The sequence below is a fragment of the Bombyx mandarina genome, chromosome 16 (genome assembly GCF_030267445.1).
Source record: "Bombyx mandarina strain Sakado chromosome 16, ASM3026744v2".
NCBI lineage: Eukaryota > Metazoa > Arthropoda > Insecta > Lepidoptera > Bombycidae > Bombyx > Bombyx mandarina.
Window position 1 is genome coordinate 12,449,385 of NC_143222.1, and position 23,553 is coordinate 12,472,937.

The 23,553-nt window shown below is 45.9% G+C and overlaps 2 protein-coding genes across 2 annotated transcripts; both read right to left on the reverse strand.

Moving 5' to 3' along the window:
* Window positions 1-6,208: 6,208 nt before the first annotated feature.
* LOC149501365 (cytochrome P450 6B5-like) lies at window positions 6,209-9,224 on the reverse strand. The gene is made up of 2 exons (XM_089733783.1): window positions 7,680-9,224; window positions 6,209-7,063 (listed from the first exon to the last, which is right to left on the reverse strand). The coding sequence occupies exons 1-2, from the start codon at window positions 9,055-9,057 to the stop codon at window positions 6,870-6,872; spliced, it is 1,572 nt and encodes a 523-aa protein (XP_089589909.1). The 5' UTR covers window positions 9,058-9,224; the 3' UTR covers window positions 6,209-6,869.
* Window positions 9,225-15,583: 6,359 nt separating this feature from the next.
* LOC114240424 (cytochrome P450 6B5) lies at window positions 15,584-19,010 on the reverse strand. The gene is made up of 2 exons (XM_089733785.1): window positions 17,602-19,010; window positions 15,584-16,014 (listed from the first exon to the last, which is right to left on the reverse strand). The coding sequence occupies exons 1-2, from the start codon at window positions 18,977-18,979 to the stop codon at window positions 15,821-15,823; spliced, it is 1,572 nt and encodes a 523-aa protein (XP_089589911.1). The 5' UTR covers window positions 18,980-19,010; the 3' UTR covers window positions 15,584-15,820.
* Between the last annotated feature and the right edge of the window lie 4,543 nt (window positions 19,011-23,553).

The window sequence follows — 23,553 nt, forward strand, 5'->3', positions numbered from 1 at the left end:
TAGGCTGGAGAGCGACTAGAACCATATTATATGGCTCCCTACCGCGACCGGTGTGCATACGGTGCACAGAATTCACTGGTAGGCCTTGTTCTAACAGGTCGGCTTTTACGAGCTCTACATCTAACTCTTTAGGGATTCCGCGTATTACAACGCGGAGTTCGCGCTCCTCCTGGAGCGTATACGTATGGAAACTTATACGCTCCTTACGGAGGTAAGAAGAGAGGGCCCTATGGTCGTCGGGTGTTTGAACCTTAATTTGAATGCCGTTCGCGAGGTTACGGGCATTCGTGAAATTTATATTTTTGGCCTTAAGGGCCAGGCAAACTCGATCCCAAGCTGCCTTCTCCTGAAGGATAACCGGGGGAGGGGTCTGGGTTTTATTTTGTGCCACCGGACGCGGCGACGGAGTGGCACGGGCTGGGGGCGCAACGGGAGTCTGAGGGCGGGGGCGCGACGCGTTCACGGCTTTGCTAATTTTAGCGGCCGCGGGAGCTCGAGACTCCGCGGCACGCTTCTTACCCTTCTGTACCAGGGTGAATCCATCCGTCGATGAGGCGGGGGCGAGGTCGACCTCCATGTCCGAGTCAGAGTCGGAGCACGAGGAGGCGGGTGCAGGCGACCTACGAGCAAGTGTAGGTGTTTTAGAGGGGGCGACGGAGGCCGCGGATGATCGCTCAGCTGAAACGATGGTCACGGCGGACGACGCAGCAGCTTTTCTCGCCAGTATAGGCGACACGGGAGCGGCAGGCACGACAGAGGCTGCGGTGCTCAATGCAGAAGCTCTGCACGCAGGTACAAGCGACGCAGGAGCAGCGAGCGCGGCGGAGTCCTCGAGAGGGCTCGCAGTGTGATTGGCCTTGAAGGCCAGAAACTCCGAGGCGAGCTGTGGGTGGCGAAGTCGGAGGAATTCCGCGAATACAGCGTCCATGATCGCTGAGTACCCAGGTGGGGCGGCCCCGGGTCTTGAAAACACTCGCCTTGCGGCGAGGCCCCAACTTCTCGGACCTGAGCGGTTCTATTGAACACAGGTGGCAATGCGGCGCGATTACTACAGGACAAAGAAAAAGCACAACAAAACAGAAATTACGAAAAGAAACAAAACAAATAAATACTTGCAGGAAACCACTTTGTCGGCAGATGTACCACGAACACAGAAACAACAAAAGGAAACAAAACAAATAAAAACTTCCAGAAAGAGCACTTAGTCGGCAGATGTACCACGAACACAGGCCGCGCGAACAATGGCCGGGCTAACAAAAGCCGGGCGAACAAAGACCGGGCGATCGAGTGGACGATGAGCACGTCCGCACGTGACGGGTGCCTCTATCGGAATGACTGCCTTTGTGTCATCTCTACAACGCTTTTATAATCGATACCACATCTCTACAATTACCGAGAACATTCCTGACAGGTCGAGTAGTTTCGATGTGTATTTCCGCTATTTGATAATAGATGACGATGTACTTTTCGAGCATTCTCAATTTTATCGGTGCTTTTGATATTAGTTTCTGCTATTCGACGACAGATGGCGTTGCTCTTACTGGTATAACAATATCCATCAGTATCAAGAAAAGGGGTTCTGGTTTTTCCTACTTATCCAATCGTAATCCATAGCAATTGACTTATGAGGAAACACAGGCATTTCGCCAACAAAGAAAAGTACTGACTAATACCGAACAGATGTTTGTATCATGTATAATGTTATTATTATTATTTTAATTGTATTTTTTGACTTGTTTTTTCTTTTATTGTAAATATTTTTATTTATTTAAAAAAAAGAAAATATTTTAGAAAAAACAAAAACAAAAAAAAAACCCGCTGAGTTTGTTTCGCCGGTTCTTCTCAGGACTGTGGCTTTTTTTGGAACCGGTGGTAGAGTTAACATTGTTATTTGTATTTTGACATTCAACAAGTGTGTCATACTGACATCTAAGTTGAAATAAATGATTTTGAATTTGAATTTGAATATCAAATATTTGTACACCATTTGGCTTTGTACACCATCCAAACAAACAACGGCGTTTTTTTAAGTAAAGGTAGCTTCCCAACTACCGCATCACATCATCGTTGCATCATCTGTTTTGTTTATTTATTGTATAATTCCCGACGTGGCGGTATCACGCGCGCTTTTCGTCTGCTATATACAGTGCAACCTTAATATAACGGACCTCAATATAACGACGTCCTCGATTTAACAAATTTCTTAATCCCTTTGAATTATTTATAAGAGTCAATGTAAAATATACCTTTACATTGCGAAGATTTCTTGCGAACAACCTCTTTTTATAGAATTTTCAACTATCAAAAAAAGTGTAAATACCTCTAATTAACGAATTTTGTCAAACCCAAAACCTTTATATAACGTTCCCACCAATATGATCCTCAATCGCCGGGGGTATCGATTGAAGAATGGCATTCAGCCAGGGGCCCCGTACAATTTCATCGGTGCGGGCCTTTGGCCATGCATCCACGAACTGTCACCGAGCGGTCCGCTGCGCTGGAGAACATATTGTAGCGGACTGTCCGGGGCCCTTCGAAACCGAAAACCCGCCAGCAACTACCAATACCCGACACCCGCAGCGCGGCCAGCACAGTGAAAGACAGACTCCTAAGACAACTGGCTTCGCTGGCTGGCTACTTACGCTCTGGGAGAAAGTGTCCGGGGCGATCTCAGAAGTAATCCACGAGATTGCCTCGGGCACCAGCCCCTTCGGGGCCCTCCTCGCGGGGTTCTACCGGTTGATAGCGCAGCTCAATGGCTAGCCAAGAGCTGCGTGTGATATATTGGAACCCCGACGGGATAGGGTCCCGAAGGTAGGAACTTATCCGACTAAGTTTAAGCGCCAGCAGAATTTCAGGATGCCCAACTACTTCGTGTACCGAAGGGACGAGCTCTCTCCTGCCGGATTGCCGTTCAGGGGACTGCGGCACTCGTCAGGAGGGACGTGGTGCACGACGAGTTGGAACAGCTGCCCTACACCTCGACCAAAATGATAGGAGTGATGGTGCACGCTCCGGAGGCCGAGTTGCGGATATATGCCTCCAGGCCCTGACTTCGCCGAGACTGATTTTAGACGGGTCTTAAACCCCCTGCCGGCGTTGGTGCTGGGGGACCTCAACGCAAAACACATTGCGTGGGGTCCCCGTGTCATCAACGCGCCTGGCAAGAGGTTATCCGAGGATGCCGAAAGGGGGGACTATTGTGTAGTCGGCCCCAACGAACCCACGCACGTCCCGAACGCGGCCCAGTACCAACCGGACGTATTGGACGTGTGCGTGCCCAAGGGGCTACGGTGTCCTCTAGCAATAGAGGCGCCGTACGACATGAGCACCCCTCACCTACCGATCTTGGTCACGGTAGATCTGGGGTTAACTCGGGTCGCGACGTCCCCTCTCAAGCCTAGGGTCGACTGGGAGTCTTTTACGAGACTCCTGGCCGACCGATCCCCGATTCAAGATCCGTCTACCCCTGATGAGGTCGACGCGGCGGCACTCGGCCTTGTCGACACCACCAGGGGAGCACTAGACCAAGTGACGAATCTGATACCCAGTGGGGGCCCAGAGCAGGACTTCCGGTGCACTTCAAGACGATGATTCGCCGGAAGAGGGCACTGAGAAGGCTCTGGGCGACAACTAGATGTCCCAGGATTGAGCGCGAGCTCAATCGACTGGAGGAGGAGCTGGCGACTAAGATGCAGGCCTTCCGGGGTGACTCCTGGGAGGGGTGCTATTGGACACGTCGGAGGACCGCACAATGGCCCCACTCCACCGCATCTGTCACCGGCTCACCAACAGGCCTTCCCCCACCTGTCCACTAGTGGACGAGGGGGGGGCTTAGGCACTTCTCGTCGCAGGCTCGCGCCGAGATCCTGGCAAACTCACTGGAGCGACAGTTCACACCAAATGTCTCTGCACCCTCAATGGCTGTGTTCCGTCAAGAGGTTACAGAGGGCGTTTCCCAATTCCTCAAATCGGACTCGTCGAGGGCTGAGCTGGGGTATGATGAAACCATCTACTCCAGCGAAGTGCGCCATTTCATCAAAGCGATGAAAAGGCGCAAAGCCCCTAGCGAGCCCGGTATAACTCCTGCTCATACTAACCTTCCTCACTCAATCGTGTCAGCAATGACACGATTGTTTATAGTACAGGATCCCTGGTACACTTTTCATGATTTATTACTAACAAGCTGATTTTTCGTGAGTAGCTTCCTTTTGACTAGACGCCCAACTTTTTTCCTTACAGTAACGTTGGTAAATGGTAACTTACTAGGGGTAGCAAGGATAAAATATGTTGATTTTACGAATTTTAAAAAGTTATTACTTACCGATTATTTCTTTGTTAATTTTCGAGATAATTATCTAAATAATGTGAAAACATATTTGTCCTACAAAATATAAGGTTTTGTTAGGGAGTCCCCCCTCTCTAACATGTATCATAGACAAGGTCATGAAAAAAATTTACTAACCAGCTGATTTTTTTCCTTTGATTTTGATTCCTACGCTCAAAAGTTGTAGTACTAATACTTAATGTAAAAATAATTACTATCAAGCTGAATGTTCGAGAATAGCTTCGTTTCAATGAGACGCCCAACTAATTATTGTACCATTGTTAGTTTCTTTTATTGGTGTAAGTTTCCCAGAGCGGTAAGTGGTGGCGCCCTGAGATCCTCCTCACAGAGTCTCCTGCGCACCGGTCTACCGGTGGTGACGTTTTTTTTTTTTTTATTGCTTAGATGTGTGGACGACCTGGTGTTAAGTGGTTACTGGAGCCCATAGACATCTACAACATAAATGCGCCACACACCTTGAGATATAGTTCTAAGGTCTCAGTATAGTCACAACGGCTGCCCCACCCTTCAAACCGAAACGCATTACTGCTTCATGGCAGAAATAGGCGGGGCGGTGGTACCTACCCGTGCGGACTCATAAGAGGTCCTACCACCAGTAATTACGCAAATTATAATTTTGCGGGTTTGTATTTTATTGCACGATGTTATTCCTTCACCGTGGAAGTCAATCGTGAACATTTGCTGAGTACGTATTTCATTAGAAAAATTGGTACCCGCCAGCGGGATTCGAACACCGGTGCATCGCTCGATACGAATGCACCGGACGTCTTATCCTTTAGGCTACGACGACTTCTAAAACGTGTCTAGAAGTGGTGCGACTCGGCCCCGTGTCTCTCGACCCATACACCACCTTTTGGGGAGTGACGCGACTGGGCCTCATGTAACATCGGCATACCCAGGGGTACCCTCAGACACAGACTCGTTATACTTCGAGCGTGGGAGGAGGACGTGATGTTGACACTGTTCGCTGACGACTCTGCCTACTTCGCGTCCTCCCCGTTCCCCTCTGCAGCCATAATGAGGATGCAGAGGCTTTCGGACTTACTGCCCCAGTAGCTGGACCGTTGGAGAGTCGCGGTCAACGTGGGTGACTGCGGCGCTCCTCCACGGTTCGGTCCGTATCAGAGTCGTCCCCAAGAAACTCAATCTCCGAGGTGTGAATATCGAGTTTAAGCCGAAGGTCCAGTATCTCGGGTGCGACATCGACCGCTCGCTGAGCATGGCGGCGCACGCCAGCTGTTGGTTCCAGGTTCGGCGAGCGCGACCAAGTTCATGCTGCGGCCGGTGTTAGCGTCCGGGCTCCCGACCAGGATTGAGCTCGCTATTTACAAGACATATTTCCGCTCCCGCCTCACATACGCTGCTGCGGCCTGGTACCAACTGTTGTCGCCGACCCAGCGATCTAGGTTGCAGGCCCAGCAGAACCTTTCCCTCCGTAATATCGTCGGGGCTGGCCGGTACGTCAGAAATTACGTTATCGCCCGGGACCTAGGTGTGGAGTCGCTCATGGAGTTTGTGATTAGGCTCGCACGTAACATGTACGAGCGAGCTGAAAACAGCCCCCATGAGCATCTCCACAACATAGCCCTACTGCACGCCAGACCACCTGATGGTAAGGCCTTGCTGCGGGAGCTATTGGTACCCCCGTTCGGAGTTAAAGATCATCATCAATCACTAATGCGTACAACAGGTGCACCGCCTCACGGAGCACATTCTCGTAGGGCTTAACCGACCGAAACCGTTATACACGGGAGAACTTTTCTTCGACGTCGCAAAAACGTTCGACAAAGTCTTCAACGTAGTTCAAGTTATTATAATATTTCTTTAAAATTTTAAAATTTCTTATTTCATTGAGGATAATTTTTTTTGTCTGGCATCATTAATTTTATTATTAAACGAACAAAACTCCCTTGCTGATCCTGAAGTAATTACATTCTTGTGAATTCTTGTTCAATTTTGTCATAACAGCAATTATACTCAGCGTTATCCGGGTCTTATCATTTACCATTATAAATCTTATTCTACGCACTAATCCAAACTAATTACTCTCTTGTGCAAAATTTCATCCAAATCCGTGTGTTTGACTTACAAACGCACAAAATTTCACTTTAATAATATTAAGTGTAGGGAGAAACTAATTGTTAATTCCACATTAAACATAATTTGAGAACAAATAAAGTAAAATAAAAACCATATAAAGGAGACTGAAACAAATTAACAGATAACAAATTTTTTAGACTACATTCCAAGTTATTACATTTTTAGCCCACGATTTTCCGTCTCCTTTGCAAATCGAGATTATACACAGATAATTATTTAATCATACAAAATCAATTTTCGTATTTATTCTATGAATGATACTTTCGTCTAGAAATAGTTTAAAAACACAATTGAAGAAATAGATTACAGAGGTCGCGACGGTCCGGCGAAAGGTCATTGATATGTAATCGCTTTATTTTGTAATATGTAATGTGATTTTATATAAACATTTCCAAAAATAAATATATAGTTGATGGAAGATTTAACGTGCGAAAACACGTTGCTCCCAGCCGTCTCGTGGTGTGGCCTTCAGGAATAATCCTGTACTCGGCTGTGTAAGCAACGTTGTGGATCTAAAAGCTAGCGTCCTCGGCATACCGTCCGCCAGTTCGAAGTTGAACTTTTTCAAACAGGTAACCAGCCCAGCGATAGTCTGCATTTTCCCGAAGCGCATACCTGAAAACAAATAGTGTTTCCTTCGATTAATGCGACCGCGACCACGACACTGTTAAGTATTCGAAATGTCAAAACTCCGAAAATATTGCTCGGAAAATGTCTGATAGAGAGACTGTTCGTAACAGGGAAGATCGAAGCAAAAAGACCGCGCGGGCGCAGTCCGACAAGGTGGTTCGATAAAAACCGCACCACACTAGAGATCCCATTCGGAGGCGCTGGAGGGACATTACAAGGAATAAAATGCTGTAGAAACATGTTGGTCACGACCCTCAGCAGTGAGGAAACGACGCGAGGAGGAGAATAGAAAGACCCCTAACACAAGCAGTTACTTTACGAATTAAGGAGTTAGCAAGAAGGGATGAAGGTAATACCAGATACAATACGGTTTATTTTGATAAATTTACATTATTGTTATGGCAAAAATATTACCACATATTTATCTTTAAACATGGCCGCCGTATCTTTTTCAGAATATTCCCAAATGAAAACGACTGTCTGTTGCACCTAAATATTGTACAAATTATACTTGTAGATACTGTTTATCAATATTATATTATGTTTCAGTATTTAATTAAGTATACTCTCTCTCTATTTCTAAACATAGATTTAGTCTTACCAATACAGATCCTGGGCCCTTCTCCGAACGGGAAGAACGTGAACTGCTTAATGTCGTTTTTGGCGTCTCCTAAATGTCTCTCAGGACGGAACTCTTCCGGGTCAGGAAAGTTGTCGGGGTTACGGTGGATAGCGTACACCGGGACATGCACACGCATACCCTTTTCTATCCTCAGACCATCAGGAAACGTATAGTCGGCAACGGCTTCGCGGGTGATATTAGGAAGTACTGGGTACAGACGCATCGCTTCGTTCATACATGCCTCCAAGTACGGCAATTCCGCTAAACAATCATAATTTAACTTGTTGTTGTGTTTTAGCAAAAGTTCGTCAACTTCCTCTTGAGCGCGCCTTTGGGCTTCTGGGTTCTTGGCCAGCTCGTATAGGGCTGCCGAGAGAGTGGTAGCTGACGTTTCGAAGCCTGCACCAAAGAAGACTACGCACTGCGCTATCAATAAGGCGTCGTCAACCTTGACCGTCACTTTCTTTGCGTCCACGTTTTTGGGAACCAAGCCATTTCCGGTCAGGTAATCGTTTTGTTTCAAACTCAAAATTAAGTCCACGAAATCGTTTCGGTTCGTCGACTTGTAGCCACGGTTCTCGAACACCTCAGTCAGGACTCTCTCAAAGAAACCGTCAATCTCCGCTGGAAAGCACTGGAGACCAAGCTTGTAGAATATGCCCGGCCACATCGAACGACTGATCCATTTCAGTCCTCGAGTTATTGAAGAACTAAATACGATGCTTCCCATGTTTGCAAAAGGACTATTTTCTCCGCCCTCGCTCAAGGTATTACTTTCAATACCGAAGGCGCTAGAGCAGATAGAGTCTAGCGTGTACCTTATCATAGCAGACCGGATCTCGATAATCTGCAAGTCTTTGATTTCCTTGTCCAGCATGTCTTCAAGGGAATGGTTGCATTTTTCCACCAAGTAAAACATATTTTTCACCTTTAACGATGAGAACAGCGGTGTTAGGTTCTGCCGCACTACCTTCCATTTATCTCCATTTGCGAAGAACAAGTTCTGTGTAACTATTTCCTTATGATTGTAATCACTGTTTTCGCGGCTGTTGAAGTAATAGAAGTCTTTAGTAAAAACTTGCTTGATGATCTCCGGATTCTGCAAGACTAGGGCTGGTTCCGTACCGTAAAATGATCCGAAGTACGGTCTGTCAGGGAACTGCTGGCACAGCTTCTGCGTCACATCTCCTATGTAGCTCTGCAGTGTGATATATCGCATGTAGTTCCCAAAGAACGGCACAGGTTTAGCGTATGGCACATTTTTTCGCTTCCAATAGTCGAATTTCCAGGTCGACCAATAGTAAATATACGTCACTAATAAAACGAAGGCGGCAAATACTGATGCGCTCACTGACATGTTGAGACTATTCTGTTTGAAGGCAACGCCAGCAATTTTATTTATACGCTAAGCTCGTATATACATACGTACATCTAGTCGCGAAGACGAAACAGTGTTGTGACCACGATAACATTATCCGGAACTGATATCATCCATAAATAATTTGACAATAAATTATTGACTTGTTTTTATGTTTTTAGTGTTGGTAACAGTGCTACTTGAAATGTAATTAAACGCATGTAAACGATGTCGTTATGTTATAATTGACTTAAGTACGCCGGCATTTAAGTTACGACCAGCGGTCACTAATAATAACCTATACATACATAATATGTATATGCATTTGTTGCATTCTTCGTAGTAATTCTTTTTGCATAAAACTAATACAATAATGACATTTTAATATGGTTACGCGCTGAGGTTCGAGATAAATAAAAATTCTACCAAATTATAATAATAATTTAAAACTGTATTAATACTTAGAACACTTAACGAACACTTTCACCATGGGACAGTGATTCCAGAAGTAGCGCATTGACATCAACCCCATGAAAAGCACAGCGGTGCTCTTGGGCCGTGGCGGTGGCCGTGGCGGTAGCCATCACTGGCTCCGTGGCCAGTGATGGCTACCGCCTACGGCAACACGGCTTGAGCCCCAAGAGCTCACCTACACGCTAGGACAACGCTGGTATTGCCTGTTCAAGGCTATCGGCATAGGTAGAAAAAAACAGAGCGCTTTATAATTATTAATTCACTTCTTCCGTTTCGCTTCGAGTAGATCCGATTACTAACTGCCTTTGTGTCATCTCTACAACGCTTTTATAATCGATACCACATCTCTACAATTACCGAGAACATTCCTGACAGGTCGAGTAGTTTCGATGTGTATTTCCGCTATTTGATAATAGATGACGATGTACTTTTCGAGCATTCTCAATTTTATCGGTGCTTTTGATATTAGTTTCTGCTATTCGACGACAGATGGCGTTGCTCTTACTGGTATAAGAATATCCATCAGTATCAAGAAAAGGGGTTCTGGTTTTTCCTACTTATCCAATCGTAATCCATAGCAATTGACTTATTGAGGAAACACAGGCATTTCGCCAACAAAGAAAAGTACTGACTAATACCGAACAGATGTTTGTATCATGTATAATGTTATTATTATTATTTTAATTGTATTTTTTGACTTGTTTTTTCTTTTATTGTAAATATTTTTATTTATTTAAAAAAAAGAAAATATTTGAGAAAAAACAAAAACAAAAAAAAAAACCCGCTGAGTTTGTTTCGCCGGTTCTTCTCAGGACTGTGGCTTTTTTTGGAACCGGTGGTAGAGTTAACATTGTTATTTGTATTTTGACATTCAACAAGTGTGTCATACTGACATCTAAGTTGAAATAAATGATTTTGAATTTGAATTTGAATATCAAATATTATAGGCTTTGTACACCATCCAAACAAACAACGGCGTTTTTTTAAGTAAAGGTAGCTTCCCAACTACCGCATCACATCATCGTTGCATCATCTGTTTTGTTTATTTATTGTATAACTAGCGACCCGCCCTCGCTTCGCTTCGGAAACATTAAAACACAAATAAAACCAAAAAAAAAATAAAAAAAAAAATAAAAAAGGTAGCCTATGTTCATCAGGGACAATGTCGGCTTCTAATGGAAAAAGAATTTTTCAAATCGGTCCAGTAGTTTCGGAGCCTATTCGAAACAAACAAACAAACAAATCTTTCCTCTTTATAATATTAGTATAGATTTCCGACGTGGCGGTATCACGCGCGCTTTTCGTCTGCTATATACAGTGCAACCTTAATATAACGGACCTCAATATAACGACGTCCTCGATTTAACAAATTTCTTAATCCCTTTGAATTATTTATAAGAGTCAATGTAAAATATACCTTTACATTGCGAAGATTTCTTGCGAACAACTTCTTTTTATAGAATTTTCAACTATCACTATTTACTGGTGGTAGGACCTCTTGTGAGTCCGCACGGGTAGGTACCACCGCCCCGCCTATTTCTGCCGTGAAGCAATAATGCGTTTCGGTTTGAAGGGTGGGGCAGCCGTTGTAACTATACTGAGATCTTCTAAGATCTTCTAAGAGATCTTCTAAGTTCTAACTTATATCTCAAGGTGTGTGGCGCATTTACGCTGTAGATGTCTATGGGCTCCAGTAACCACTTAACACCAGGTGGGCTGTGAGCTCGTCCACACATCTAAGCAATAAAAAATAAAAATAAAAAAATCAAAAAAAGTGTAAATACCTCTAATTAACGAATTTTGTCAAACCCAAAACCTTTATATAACGTTCCCACGAATATGATCCTCAATCGCCGGGGGTATCGATTGAAGAATGGCGTTCAGCCAGGGGCCCCACACAATTTCATCGGTGCAGGCCTTTGGCCATGCATCCACGAACTGTCATCGAGCGGTCCGCTGCGTGCGCTGCGCTGGAGAACATATTGTAGCGGACTGTCCGGGGCCCTTCAAATGCGCCAACTGCGGTAGAAATCACGCTGCCGTGGACAAACGGTGCGTAGTATACCTCAGGAAGGCCAGAGCGATGGGAGTTTCTGTCCCTCCGTCGGTGCCCCTGGCGGCCAAGCCTGGGACCCACACTGTAGATCCCCAACACAATCATATTATAAACCAACATGAAACACAGCCTCAATTAAAAATCGCAAAGGGGAAAGGCAAGGGAAAGGGGAAATCCCCCCCTCCCCACTATCGTGTCTAAACCTACGACCTCCATAGAAGCCTGACCATCTTCCTCTAATTTAACGGCGGAAGCAAACATGCCTAACAAAACAGGCCTAGCTTCTAAACCAGGACCTAAGCCAAGAGACCCAGTGTCAATAAACCCAATTGGGAAACCAGTTGCGCCGGACCTCCAAGCGAATTCCGAGACTGAAATGAAGAAGAAAAAGAAAAAGCCAAAAAATAAGTCAAACAACACAGATGTAATGCCTCCAAGACACCTGACCGCACATACAAAACCACCCCAATAAATAACTGCACGACGAGTTGGAACAGCTGCCCTTCATCTCGACCAGAATGGTGGGAGTGATGGTGCACACTCCGGAGGCCGAGTTGCGGATATATGCCGCATATCGGCCTCCAGGTCCTGACTTCGCCGAGACTGATTTTAGACGGGTCTTGAACTATGACCCCCTGCCGGCGTTGGTGCTGGGAGACCTCAACGCAAAATACATTGCGTGGGGTTCGCGTGTCATCAACGCGTCTGGCAAGAGGTTATACGAGGATGCCGAAAGGGGGGACTATTATGTAGTCGGCCCCAATGAACCCACGCACGTCCCGAACGCGGCCCGGTACCAACCGGACGTATTGGACGTGGGCGTGCACAAGGGGCTACGGTGTCCTCTAGCAATAGAGATGCTGTACGACCTGAGCACCCTTCACCTACCGATCTTGGTCACGGTTAACTTGGGTCGTGACGTCCCCTCTCAAGCCTAGGGTCGACTGGGAGTCTTTTACGAGAATCCTGGCCGACCAATCCTCGATTCAAGATCCGTCTACCCCTGATGAGGTCGACGCGGCGGCACTCGGCCTTCGTCGGAAGAGGGCACTGAGAAGGCTCTGGGCGACAACTAGATGTCCCAGGATTCAGCGCGAGTACAATCGACTGGAGGAGGAGCTGGCAACTAAGATGCAGGCCTTTCCGGGGTGACTCCTGGGAGGGGGGCTATTGGACACGTCAGAGGACCGCACAGTGGCCCCACTCCACCGCATCTGTCACCGGGTACCAAAGGCCTTCCTCCACCTGTCCACTAGTGGACGACGGGGGGCTTAGGGCACTTCTCGTCGCAGGCTCTCGCCGAGATCCTGGCCAACTCACTGGAGCGACAGTTCACACCAAATTTCTCTGCACCCTCGATGGCTGTGTTCCGTCAAGAGGTTACAGAGGGCGTTTCCCAATTCCTCAAATCGGACTCGTGGAGGGCTGAGCTGGGGTATGATGAAACCATCACCCCCAGCGAAGTGCGCCATTTCATCAAAGCGATGAAAAGGCGCAAAGCCCCTAGCGAGCCCGGTATAACTCCTGCTCATACTAACCTTCCTCACTCAATCGTGTCAGCTTGTTGTCATGATTGTTTATAGTACAAGATCCCTGGTACACTTTTCATTATTTATTACTAACAAGCTGATTTTTCGTGAGTAGCTTCCTTTTGACTAGACGCCCAACTTTTTTCCTTACAGTAACGTTGGTAAATGGTAACTTACTAGGGGTAGCAAGGATAAAATATGTTGATTTTACGAATTTTAAAAAGTTATTACTTACCGATTATTTCTTTGTTAATTATCGAGATAATTATCTAAATAATGTGAAAAAATATTTGTCCTACAAAATATAAGGTTTTGTTTGGGAGTCCCCCCTCTCTAACATGTATCATAAACAAGGTCATGAAAAAAAATTACTAACCAGCTGATTTTTTTCCTTTGATTTGATTCCTACGCTCAAAAGTTGTAGTACTAATACTTAATGTAAAAATAATTACTATCAAGCTGAATATTCGAGAATAGCTTCGTTTTAATGAGACGCCCAACTAATTATTGTACCATTGTTAGTTTCTTTTATTGGTGTAAGTTTCCCAGAGCGGTAAGTGGTGGCGCCCTGAGATCCTCCTCACATAGTCTCCTGCTCACCTGTTGTCTACCGGTGGTGACGTTTTTTTTTTTTTTTTTATTGCTTAGTTGTGTGGACGAGCTCACAGCCCACGTGGTGTTAAGTGGTTACTGGAACCCATAGACATCTACAACGCAAATGCGCCACACACCTTGAGATATATTTCTAAGGTCTCAGTATAGTCACAACGGCTGCCCCACCCTTCAAACCGAAACGCATTACTACTTCACGGCAGAAATAGGCGGGGCGGTTGTACCTACCCATGCGGACCCATAAGAGGTCCTACCACCAGTAATAACGCAAATTATAATTTTGCGGGTTTGATTTTTATTGCACGATGTTATTCCTTCACCGTGGAAGTCAATCGTGAACATTTGCTGAGTACGTATTTCATTAGAAAAATTGGTACCCGCCAGCGGGATTCGAACACCGGTGCATCGCTCGATACGAATGCACCAGACGTCTTATCCTTTAGGCTACGACGACTTCTAATACGTGTGAAAAGTGGTGCGACTCAGCCCCGTGTCTCTCGACCCATAGACCACCTTTTGGGGAGTGACGTGACTGGGCCTCATGTAACATCGGCATACCCAGGGGTACCCTCAGACACAGACTCGTTATACTTCGAGCGTGGGAGGAGGACGTGATGTTGACACTGTTCGCTGACGACTCTGCCTACTTCGCGTCCTCCCCGTTCCCCTCTGCAGCCATAATGAGGATGCAGAGGCTTTTGGAATTACTGCCCCAGTGGCTGGACCGTTGGAGAGTCGCGGTCAACGTGGGTGCCTGCGGCGCTCCTCCACGGTCCGGTCCGTATCAGAGTTGTCCCCAAGAAACTCAATCTCCGAGGTGTGAATATCGAGTTTAAGCCGAAGGTCCAGTATCTCGGGTGCGACATCGACCACTCGCTGAGCATGGCGGCGCACGCCAGCCGTTGGTTTCAGGTTCGGCGAGCGCGACCAGGTTCATGCTGCGGCCGGTGTTGGCGTCCGGGCTCTCGACCAGGATTGAACTCGCTATTTACAAGACATATGTCCGCTCCCGCCTCACATACGCTGCTGCGGCCTGGTACCAACTGTTGTCGCTGACCCAACGATCTAGGTTGCAGGCCCAGCAGAACCTTTCCCTCCGTAATATCGTCGGGGCTGGCCGGTACGTCAGAAATGACGTTATCGCCCGGGACCTAGGTGTGGAGTCGCTCATGGAGCTTGTGATTAGGCTCGCACGTAACATGTACGAGCGAGCTGAAAACAGCCCCCATGAGCATGTCCACAACATAGCCCTGCTGCACGCCAGACCACCTGATAGTAAGGCCTTGCTGCGGGAGCTATCGGTACCCCCAACGATCGTTCGGAGTTAAAGATCCTCATCAATCATTAATGCGTACAACAGGTGCACCGCCTCACGGAGCACACTCTCGTAGGGCCGACCGAAACACGGGAGAACTTTTCTTCGACGTCGCAAAAACGTTCGACAAAGTCTTCAACGTAGTTCAAGTTATTATAATATTTCTTTAAAATTTTAAAATTTCTTATTTCATTGAGGATAATTTTTTTGTCTTGCATCATTAATTTTATTATTAAACGAACAAAACTCCCTTGCTGATCCTGAAGTAATTACATCCTTATAAATCCTTGTTCAATTTCGTCATAACAGCAATTATACTCAGCGTTATCCGGGTCTTATCATTTACCATTATAAATCTTATTCTACGCATTAAACCAAACTAATTACTCTCTTGTGCAAAATTTCATCCAAATCCGTGTGTTTGACTTACAAACGCACAAAATTTCACTTTAATAATATTAAGTGTAGGGAGAAACTAATTGTTGATTCCACATTAAACATAATTTGAGAACAAATAAAATAAAATAAAAACCAAATAAATTTGCAAATCGAGATTATACACAGATAATTATTTAATCATACAAAATCAATTTTCGTATTTATTCTATGAATGATACTTTCGCCTAGAAATAGTTTAAAAACACAATTGAAGAAATAGATTACAGTGGTCGCGACGGCCCGGCCAAAGGTCATTGATATGTAATCGCTTTATTTTGTAATATGTAATGTGATTTTATATAAACATTTCCAAAAATAAATATATAGTTGATGGAAGATTTAACGTGCGAAAATACGTTGCTCCCATCCGTCTCGTGGTGTGGCCTTCAGGAATAATCCGGTACTCGGCTGTGTAAGCAACGTTGTGGATCTAAAAGCTAGCGTCCTCGGCATACCGTCCGCCAGTTCGAAGTTGAACTTTTTCAAACAGGTAATCAGCCCAGCGATAGTCTGCATTTTCCCGAAGCGCATACCTGAAAACAAATAGTTTCCTTCGATTAATGCGACCACGACAACGGACACTGTTAAGTATTAGAAATGTCAAAACTCCGAAAATATTGCTGCGAAAACATCTGATAGAGAGACTATTCGTGACAGGGACGGTCGAGGGGAAGAGACCGCGCGGGCGCAGGCCGACAAAGTGGTTCGATCAAATACGCACTACACTAGAGATCCCATTCGGAGGCGCTGGAGGGACATTACAAGGAATAAAATGCTGTAGAAACATGTTGGTCACGACCCTCAGCAGTGAGGAAACAACGCGAGGAGGAGAATAGAAAGACCCCTAACACAAGCAGTTACTTTACGAATTAAGGAGTTAGCAAGAAGGGATGAAGGTAATACCAGATACAATACGGTTTATTTCGATAAATTTATATTATTCTTATGCCAAAAACCCCGCTGGGCCAGAACCAGCCTGCCGGGTCGGAACGCACAACACAACACACAAATTCCTGTAACACAAGTTCTTTACGAACTTAGCACGGGACCAGTTAACGTGGCGTGATTGTTATTAAATATTTATTTATAATTTATTTATTTATTTATACACCGCCGACCGGGTTGCTCTTCAACAGTATGTTCGGCGACGACAGCGACGACGAAAATGCGGACCGCATCGCAGTCCGCAGCTACCGACGCGCCATCCCGTCCTCCTGGTGCCAGCGCGCTAGAGTGACGGTAGCGTGCGGCGCAGCCTCAACCCCCTTAGGTCGCCCCATGACCATCACCGGGAGTAGACTGCCTCCTCATAGGGGCTGGAGCTGGACAAACGCCCTCCTCCGACCCCCGGCTGACGGCGGCGGCACTGCGCCGAGAGGGAAGAAGAGCTCTCCCTCTCCCGTTCCGCCGCCTCCTTCTGCGAGATGGTGGACTCGCAAAAGTCGAGCATCGCCTGCCAGGACTCGTCGCTGCCGAGCATCGTAGCCACGACGGTCGGAAGCGACAAGTCCGGTCCTATTTTTGCAACGAGGAAGCGGCGCTGCTCCGCGAAAGCGGTGCAGTACGCGAGCGTGTGCTCCGCCGTGTCTTCGTTGCAGCCACTGCAGTGGTGGCACTTCGGCGTCGGCTCCCTCCGGGCGACGAGGTGCAGGTAGCGACCGAAACAGCCGTGTCCCGTGAGCACCTGCGCCGCTCGGAAGGTGAGACGTCCTCGGTCGCGATTCACCCAGTCCAAGAGGACCGGGCGGATCCGACGACAAGGCGATCGACGGTCCGTCGCCCGTAGGCGGGGTCCACCAGGCGGCGAGACCACGCCTCGAGCACGGCACGCCGAGACTGAAGCTTCCGCGCTCGAACTTCCGCCGCGCCGGGACGCGGCTCCCCCCTGGAGCGCAGATCGCATCGCCACGCGTAGTCTGCAGCGAGCGCCTCCGCTTCCAGGTCCCAGGGAGGCGGATCTTTAAGCATACCTGCCGTATCTTTTTCAAAAAACGGTTGTCTATTGCAATCTAAATATTTTACAAATTATACTTGTAGATACTGTTTATCAATATTATTTATGTTTCGGTATTTAATTAAGTATACTCTCTCTCTATTTCTAAATATAGATTTAATCTTACCAATGCATATCCTGGGCCCTTCTCCGAACGGGAAGAACGTGAACTGCTTAATGTCGTTTTTGGCGTCTCCTAAATGTCTCTCAGGACGAAACTCTTCCGGGTCAGGAAAGTTGTCGGAGTTACGGTGGATAGCATACACCGGGACATGCACACGCATACCCTTATCTATCCTTAGGCCATCGGGAAACGTATAGTCGGCAACGGTTTCGCGGGTGATATTAGGAAATACTGGGTACAGACGCATCGCTTCGTTCATACATGCCTCCAAGTACGGTAATTCTGCTAAACAATCATAATTTAACTTGTTGTTGTGTTTTAGCAAAAGTTCGTCAACTTCCTCTTGAGCGCGCCTTTGGGCTTCTGGGTTCTTGGCCAGCTCGTATAGGGCTGCCGAGAGAGTGGTAGCTGACGTTTCGAAGCCTGCACCAAAGAAGACTACGCACTGCGCTATCAATAAGGCGTCGTCAACCTTGACCGTCACTTTCTTTGCGTCCACGTTTTTGGGAACCAAGCCATCTCCGGTCAGGTAATCGTTTTGTTTCAGACTCAAGATTAAGTCCACGAAATCGTTACGGTTCGTCGGCTTGTAGCCACGGTTCTCGAACACCTCAGTCAGGAGTCTCTTAAAGAAATCGTCAATCTCCGCTGGAAAGCACTGGAGACCAAGCTTGTAGAATATGCCCGGCCACATCGAACGACTGATCCATTTCAGTCCTCGAGTTATTGAAGGACTAAATATGATGCTTGCCATGTTTGCAAAAGGGCTATATTCTCCGCCCTCACTCAAGGTATTAGTTTCGATACCGAAGGCGCTAGAGCAGATAGAGTCCAGTGTGTACCTTATCATAGCAGACCGGATCTCGATAATCTGCAAGTCTTTGGTTTCCCTGTCCAGCATGTCTTCAAGGGAATGGTTACATTTTTCCACCAAGTAAAACATATTTTTCATCTTTGACGATGAGAATAGCGGTGTTAGGTTCTGACGCACTACCTTCCATTTATCTCCATTTGCGAAGAACAAGTTCTGTGTGACTACTTCCTTATGATTGTAATCACTATTATCGCGGCTGTTGAAGTAATAGAAGTCCTTGGTAAAAACTTGCTTGATGATCTCCGGATTCTGCAAGACTAGGGCTGGTTCCGTACCGTAAAACGATCCGAAGTAAGGTCTGTCAGGGAACTGCTGGCACAGCTTCTGCATCACATCTCCTATGTAGCTCTGCAGTGTGATATATCGCATGTAGTTCCCAAAGAACGGCACAGGTTTAGCGTATGGCACATTTTTTCGCTTCCAATACTCGAATTTCCGGGTCGACCAATAGTAAGTATACGTCACTAATAAAACGAAGGCGGCAAATACTACTGCACTCACTGACATGTTGAGACTATTCTGTTTTAAGGCAACGCCAACAACTTTATTTATACGCTAAGTTCGTATGTACATACGTACATCTAATCGCGAAGACTTAACAGTGTTTAGACCACGATAACATTATCCGGAACTAATATTATCTATGCTAATATTATTTATTTTTATTTATATAATTATAAAGAAGAAAGATTTGTTTGTTTGTTTATATTGAATAGGCTCCGAAACTACTGAACCGATTTGAAAAATTCTTTCACTGTTTGGAAGCTACACTATTCCCGAGTGACATAGGCTATAATTTTTTTTTAATTAGTGATCCTTACTAAAGCTCCAATAATGTAACGCAAGGTAAAAAAATTACCTAAAATATTCTTTAGATCGCGTGCGCTGCGAAAACTATTGACGATAGAATAAAGTAATCTATACATCTATACATATAAATAAAATAAGAGTGTCTGTTTGTAATATTGAAATAAGCGCTACATGCATATGAATATATACACGGTACATACACCAAAATAACATTTTTTACAATTTTTGTCTGTCTGTCTATCTGTCTGTTTGTTTCGGCTAATCTCTGGAACGGCTGGACCGATTTTGATGAGACTTTCACTATTTGGTAGCTGATGATATAAGGAGTAACTTAGACCTAACCTTAATCGTAACCGTAACCTTTTTTTAGACTAGCTTCGCCCTGCGGCGTCACCCGCAGCTATTGTACCGTGCGCAACATGGCGGGACTCGCCTGTCATTAATAAATTTAATGTTTCCGAAGCGAAGCGAGGGCGGGTCGCTAGTTTATAAATAAATGGTTGATAAAAATAAATTAATAACATGTTTTTAGTTTTAGTAACGGTGTTACTGGAAATGTAATTAGACGCATTTAAATGATAGATATATTTGTCGTGGATAACGACTTTTAGTTGTCGTGGATAACGACTTTTAGTAATATTAAGACGGTGGTTTTGATTTTTATTTTAAATGATGAAATGTTGTTTTGATAAATATCACAAAATGAAGGGTTAGACTCCGTAACGCCACAGTATAAAATGGCGGTACGTGGACAGAGTCGTGGCATTCCGTGTCAGACAGTCATTCCGTCCGTCTCAGTCAGTGAGTCTCTGGCAGTCAGTCAGTCAGTCAGTCAGTCGGTCGGTATGTTTTTTTTTTATTTTTTTATTTCTTAGATGTGTGGACGAGCTCACAGCCCACCTGATGTTAAGTGGTTACTGGAGCCCATAGACATCTATAACGTAAATGCGCCACACACCTTGAGATATAGTTCTAAGGTCTCAGTATAGTCACAACGGCTTCCCCACCCTTCAAACCGAAACGCATTACTGCTTCACGGCAGAAATATGTGCAACGAAACTGTCGGTTTATCCTGTCATTGTGAAAGTTGTGTGTGTTGAGTTTCAATAATTATTATTCAAAAGGTTTTATTGACTTTTTATAAACTGACTTCAACCAAATACGAGTGATGACGGAAACTAGCGCTCAGCCATCCGTGACGTGTGCCAACATCAGATGTGGGATCAGGACTCTACTCTCACTGGCGTGACGTGTTTGAACATGTTCGAAGTACAGCGAAAAAACATGATGCAGATCAGAATACCAGTAACGGTATCTGAGATCACGGGTCGGAAATTCATCGGGAACAGACAGATGCCGATCCATGTGCTTGGTACGCTACGGTTGATATGTACCTCGATGAACGTCTACTGGATGGTGCATAGCTCATTGAAGTCTTCAGTGGGGCCCTGAAAGGCGGTGCCTTATCATGTTGTCGCGGATTTCACAAGTAAGTGTCACATGGAGGCATTTGCGACTTATTTCTCGCTCGTTATGCAAAATATCTTGCTGCGACGCTTATCAATTTAAGCAATGGTAAGCCACAAAAGCGTGAATGCAGCATACGCAAGTCGTATAATAACGTCTGCTACCTCGATGGAAGATCTGAGCCACGAAGAAATCGTCACATCTTACGTTCTGGCTCATGTTGCCCAGTTGACTCTCGACTTATCACATGGCATTTACTAGCGGAAATACGACACGTAACAAGCTATTGCAAGAAATTAAGGCAAGTGCAAGTCTCAAGTGAAACTTCGATCGCAATAATGGATCTGTCATGACGAGTGGGTAGTTCCGACACGAATCGTTTTTAAGCCAATGACTACTGCTAGAGTTACATGGCACTAGTGCAGTAAACCAGGACATGAGACTGTGAATTATCGCAGAAACTTTAGAATCTACCAGATTCAATACCAATAACACTACACGTTCGATGAATTCGGGCTCCAGCAAGCAAGCAAACAAGAAAGCAAGCAAGTTTCCGTGGGGAAGAAAAATTGACACATCTTTTTTTTTTTTTTGCCCTTGTAGGCAGACGAGCATACGGCCCACCTGATGATGAGTGGTTACCGTCGCCCATGGACTTCAGCAATGCCAGGGGCAGAGCCAAGCCGCTGCCTACCGCTAAAAAGTCGTCGTGACCTGTAAGATAAGACGTCCGGTGCGTTCGTGTCTGGCGATGCGGCGGTGTTCGGGTCCCGCTGGCGGATGCAGGTTTTTCCGGTGAAGTGCGTGCTTGTGCGTGCTTGACAAGTGTTCGCAGTTGGCTTCCGCAGTGTGGGAGTAACATCGTGGAGTAGAGGTGGAACCCGCAAAATTGTAGTTTGCGTGGTGGCTGGTGGTAAGATGTCTTGTGAGTCTGCACAGGTAGCCGGAGGTGAGACTTCCGCGGTCGCGGCCCACCCAGTCCGCGAGAACCGGACAGATCGCCTCGACGGTACGGAGGCCGGCCGACGGGTCCGCCAAACGACGAGACCACGGCTCCAGCACGGACTGCCGAGATTGGAGCCCCCGCGCTCCGTTTGCACTTGCGCTAGGGCGCGCCGCCTCGTAGGAGACTGTGAAGTATCCTTGAATGACTGACCGCGATCGCGCGCTGCCGGCGTCGCAGCGCGGTGACGTTCTCGTGGGTAAGGACGTGGCACCAGACGGGTGCTCCGTATAGTGCCATCGCCCGCACGGGTACCGTCACCCTGCCTATTTCTGCCGTGAAGCAGTGGTGTATTTCGGTTTGAAGGGTGGGGCAGCGGTTGTAACTATACTGAGACCTTAGAACTTCTATCTCAAGGTGTGTGGTGCGTTTACGCTGTGGATGTCTATGGGTTCCAGTAACCACTTAACACAAGGTGGGCTGTGAGCTCGTCCACACATTAAAACGAAGAGCGTAATCAAACGAAATTAGATCCGAAGTTTAAAGGGCCGTTTAAAGTAGTTGAAGTACTGGATGGCAGATCCACTTGCGTGCCGGATGGAGGCATTACTAGGCTGCACTAAAAGTATCGGGAATGGAATATTTCCACTGTTCCTGTCTTATTAAAATCGTTTTAATTGAAAACTCCTTGGTTTTAAAAATCGAATACCATTTATTTATTTAAAAAAAGATTCTCGGTCTTGTCACGAGGTTTTGTCAAACTTGTTTAGTCGTTGAGAAAATGGAATTGACTACAGAAAATTCAAGAGCGATGATTTATTATGACTTTCGAAGTGGTTTAACACAAAAACAGTGTGTTGACCGGATGATTTCTGCATTTGGTGATGAAGCCCCATCTAAAACCACAATTTATCGCTGGTTTGCTGAGTTTCAACGTGGACATGTCAAGCTCAGTGATGATCCCCGTCAAGGTCGTCCAAAAACTGCAGTCACCCAAGAAAACGTTGATGCTGTGCGTAAGCTGATTGAGGTAGATAATTCAGGCAACTTTAGACATTGGCATGAGTCAAATACAAATAATCTTGCATGAACAATTAGGTGTAAAAAAGTTGTTTTCCCGATGGATACCGCATTCGCTCTGTGAAGAGCAAAAAGCGGCTCGCGTTACTTGGTGCGTCAGAACTCTCGAAAGATTCCACGCAGGATCCTCAAATGCTGTATACAACATTGTATCAGGTGACGAATCCTGGATATACGCGTACGAACCCGAAACAAAAAACCAGTCACGAGTTTGGGTGTTCGAAAATGAGTTAAAGCCAACAAAAATTGTTCATACACGGAGTGTTGCAAAAAAAAATGGTGGCCACGTTTGTCTCCAAAACCGGCCATGTTACGACTATTCCTCTTGAGGGACAAAGAACGGTTAATGCAGAATGGTATGCTAGCATTTGTTTGCCACAGGTCGTTTCTGAACTCCGTAAAGAGAACTGCAACCGCCGCATCATCCTCCATCACGACAATGCGAGTTCTCACATCGCGCACAGAACAAAAGAGTTTTTAGAGCAAGAAAACATAGAATTATTAGACCATCCGCCGTACAGCCCCGACCTAAGCCCTAATGATTTCTATACTTTCCCTAAAATAAAGAATAAATTGCGTGGACAGAGATTTTCATCACCTGAAGAAGCTGTGGACGCCTACAAAACGGCCATTTTGGAGACCCCAACTTCCGAATGGAATGGTTGCTTCAATGATTGGTTCGATCGTATGGAAAAATGTGTCAAATTTCGCGGAGAATACTTCGAAAAGCAATAAATACATTTTTAAATAGTAATATTGTGTCACTTCGTTAATTCCCGAA

Excerpts from the sequence above, each read along its gene's own strand:
- LOC149501365 (XM_089733783.1), bottom strand. The coding sequence starts at position 9,057 with ATGTCAGTGAGCGCATCAGTATTTGCCGCCTTCGTTTTATTAGTGACG. Across the intron at positions 7,064-7,679 it reads AGGGCCCAGGATCTGTATTG|GTATGCGCTTCGGGAAAATG; the intron begins GTAAGACTAAAT and ends ATTTGTTTTCAG.
- LOC114240424 (XM_089733785.1), bottom strand. The coding sequence starts at position 18,979 with ATGTCAGTGAGTGCAGTAGTATTTGCCGCCTTCGTTTTATTAGTGACG. Across the intron at positions 16,015-17,601 it reads AGGGCCCAGGATATGCATTG|GTATGCGCTTCGGGAAAATG; the intron begins GTAAGATTAAAT and ends ATTTGTTTTCAG.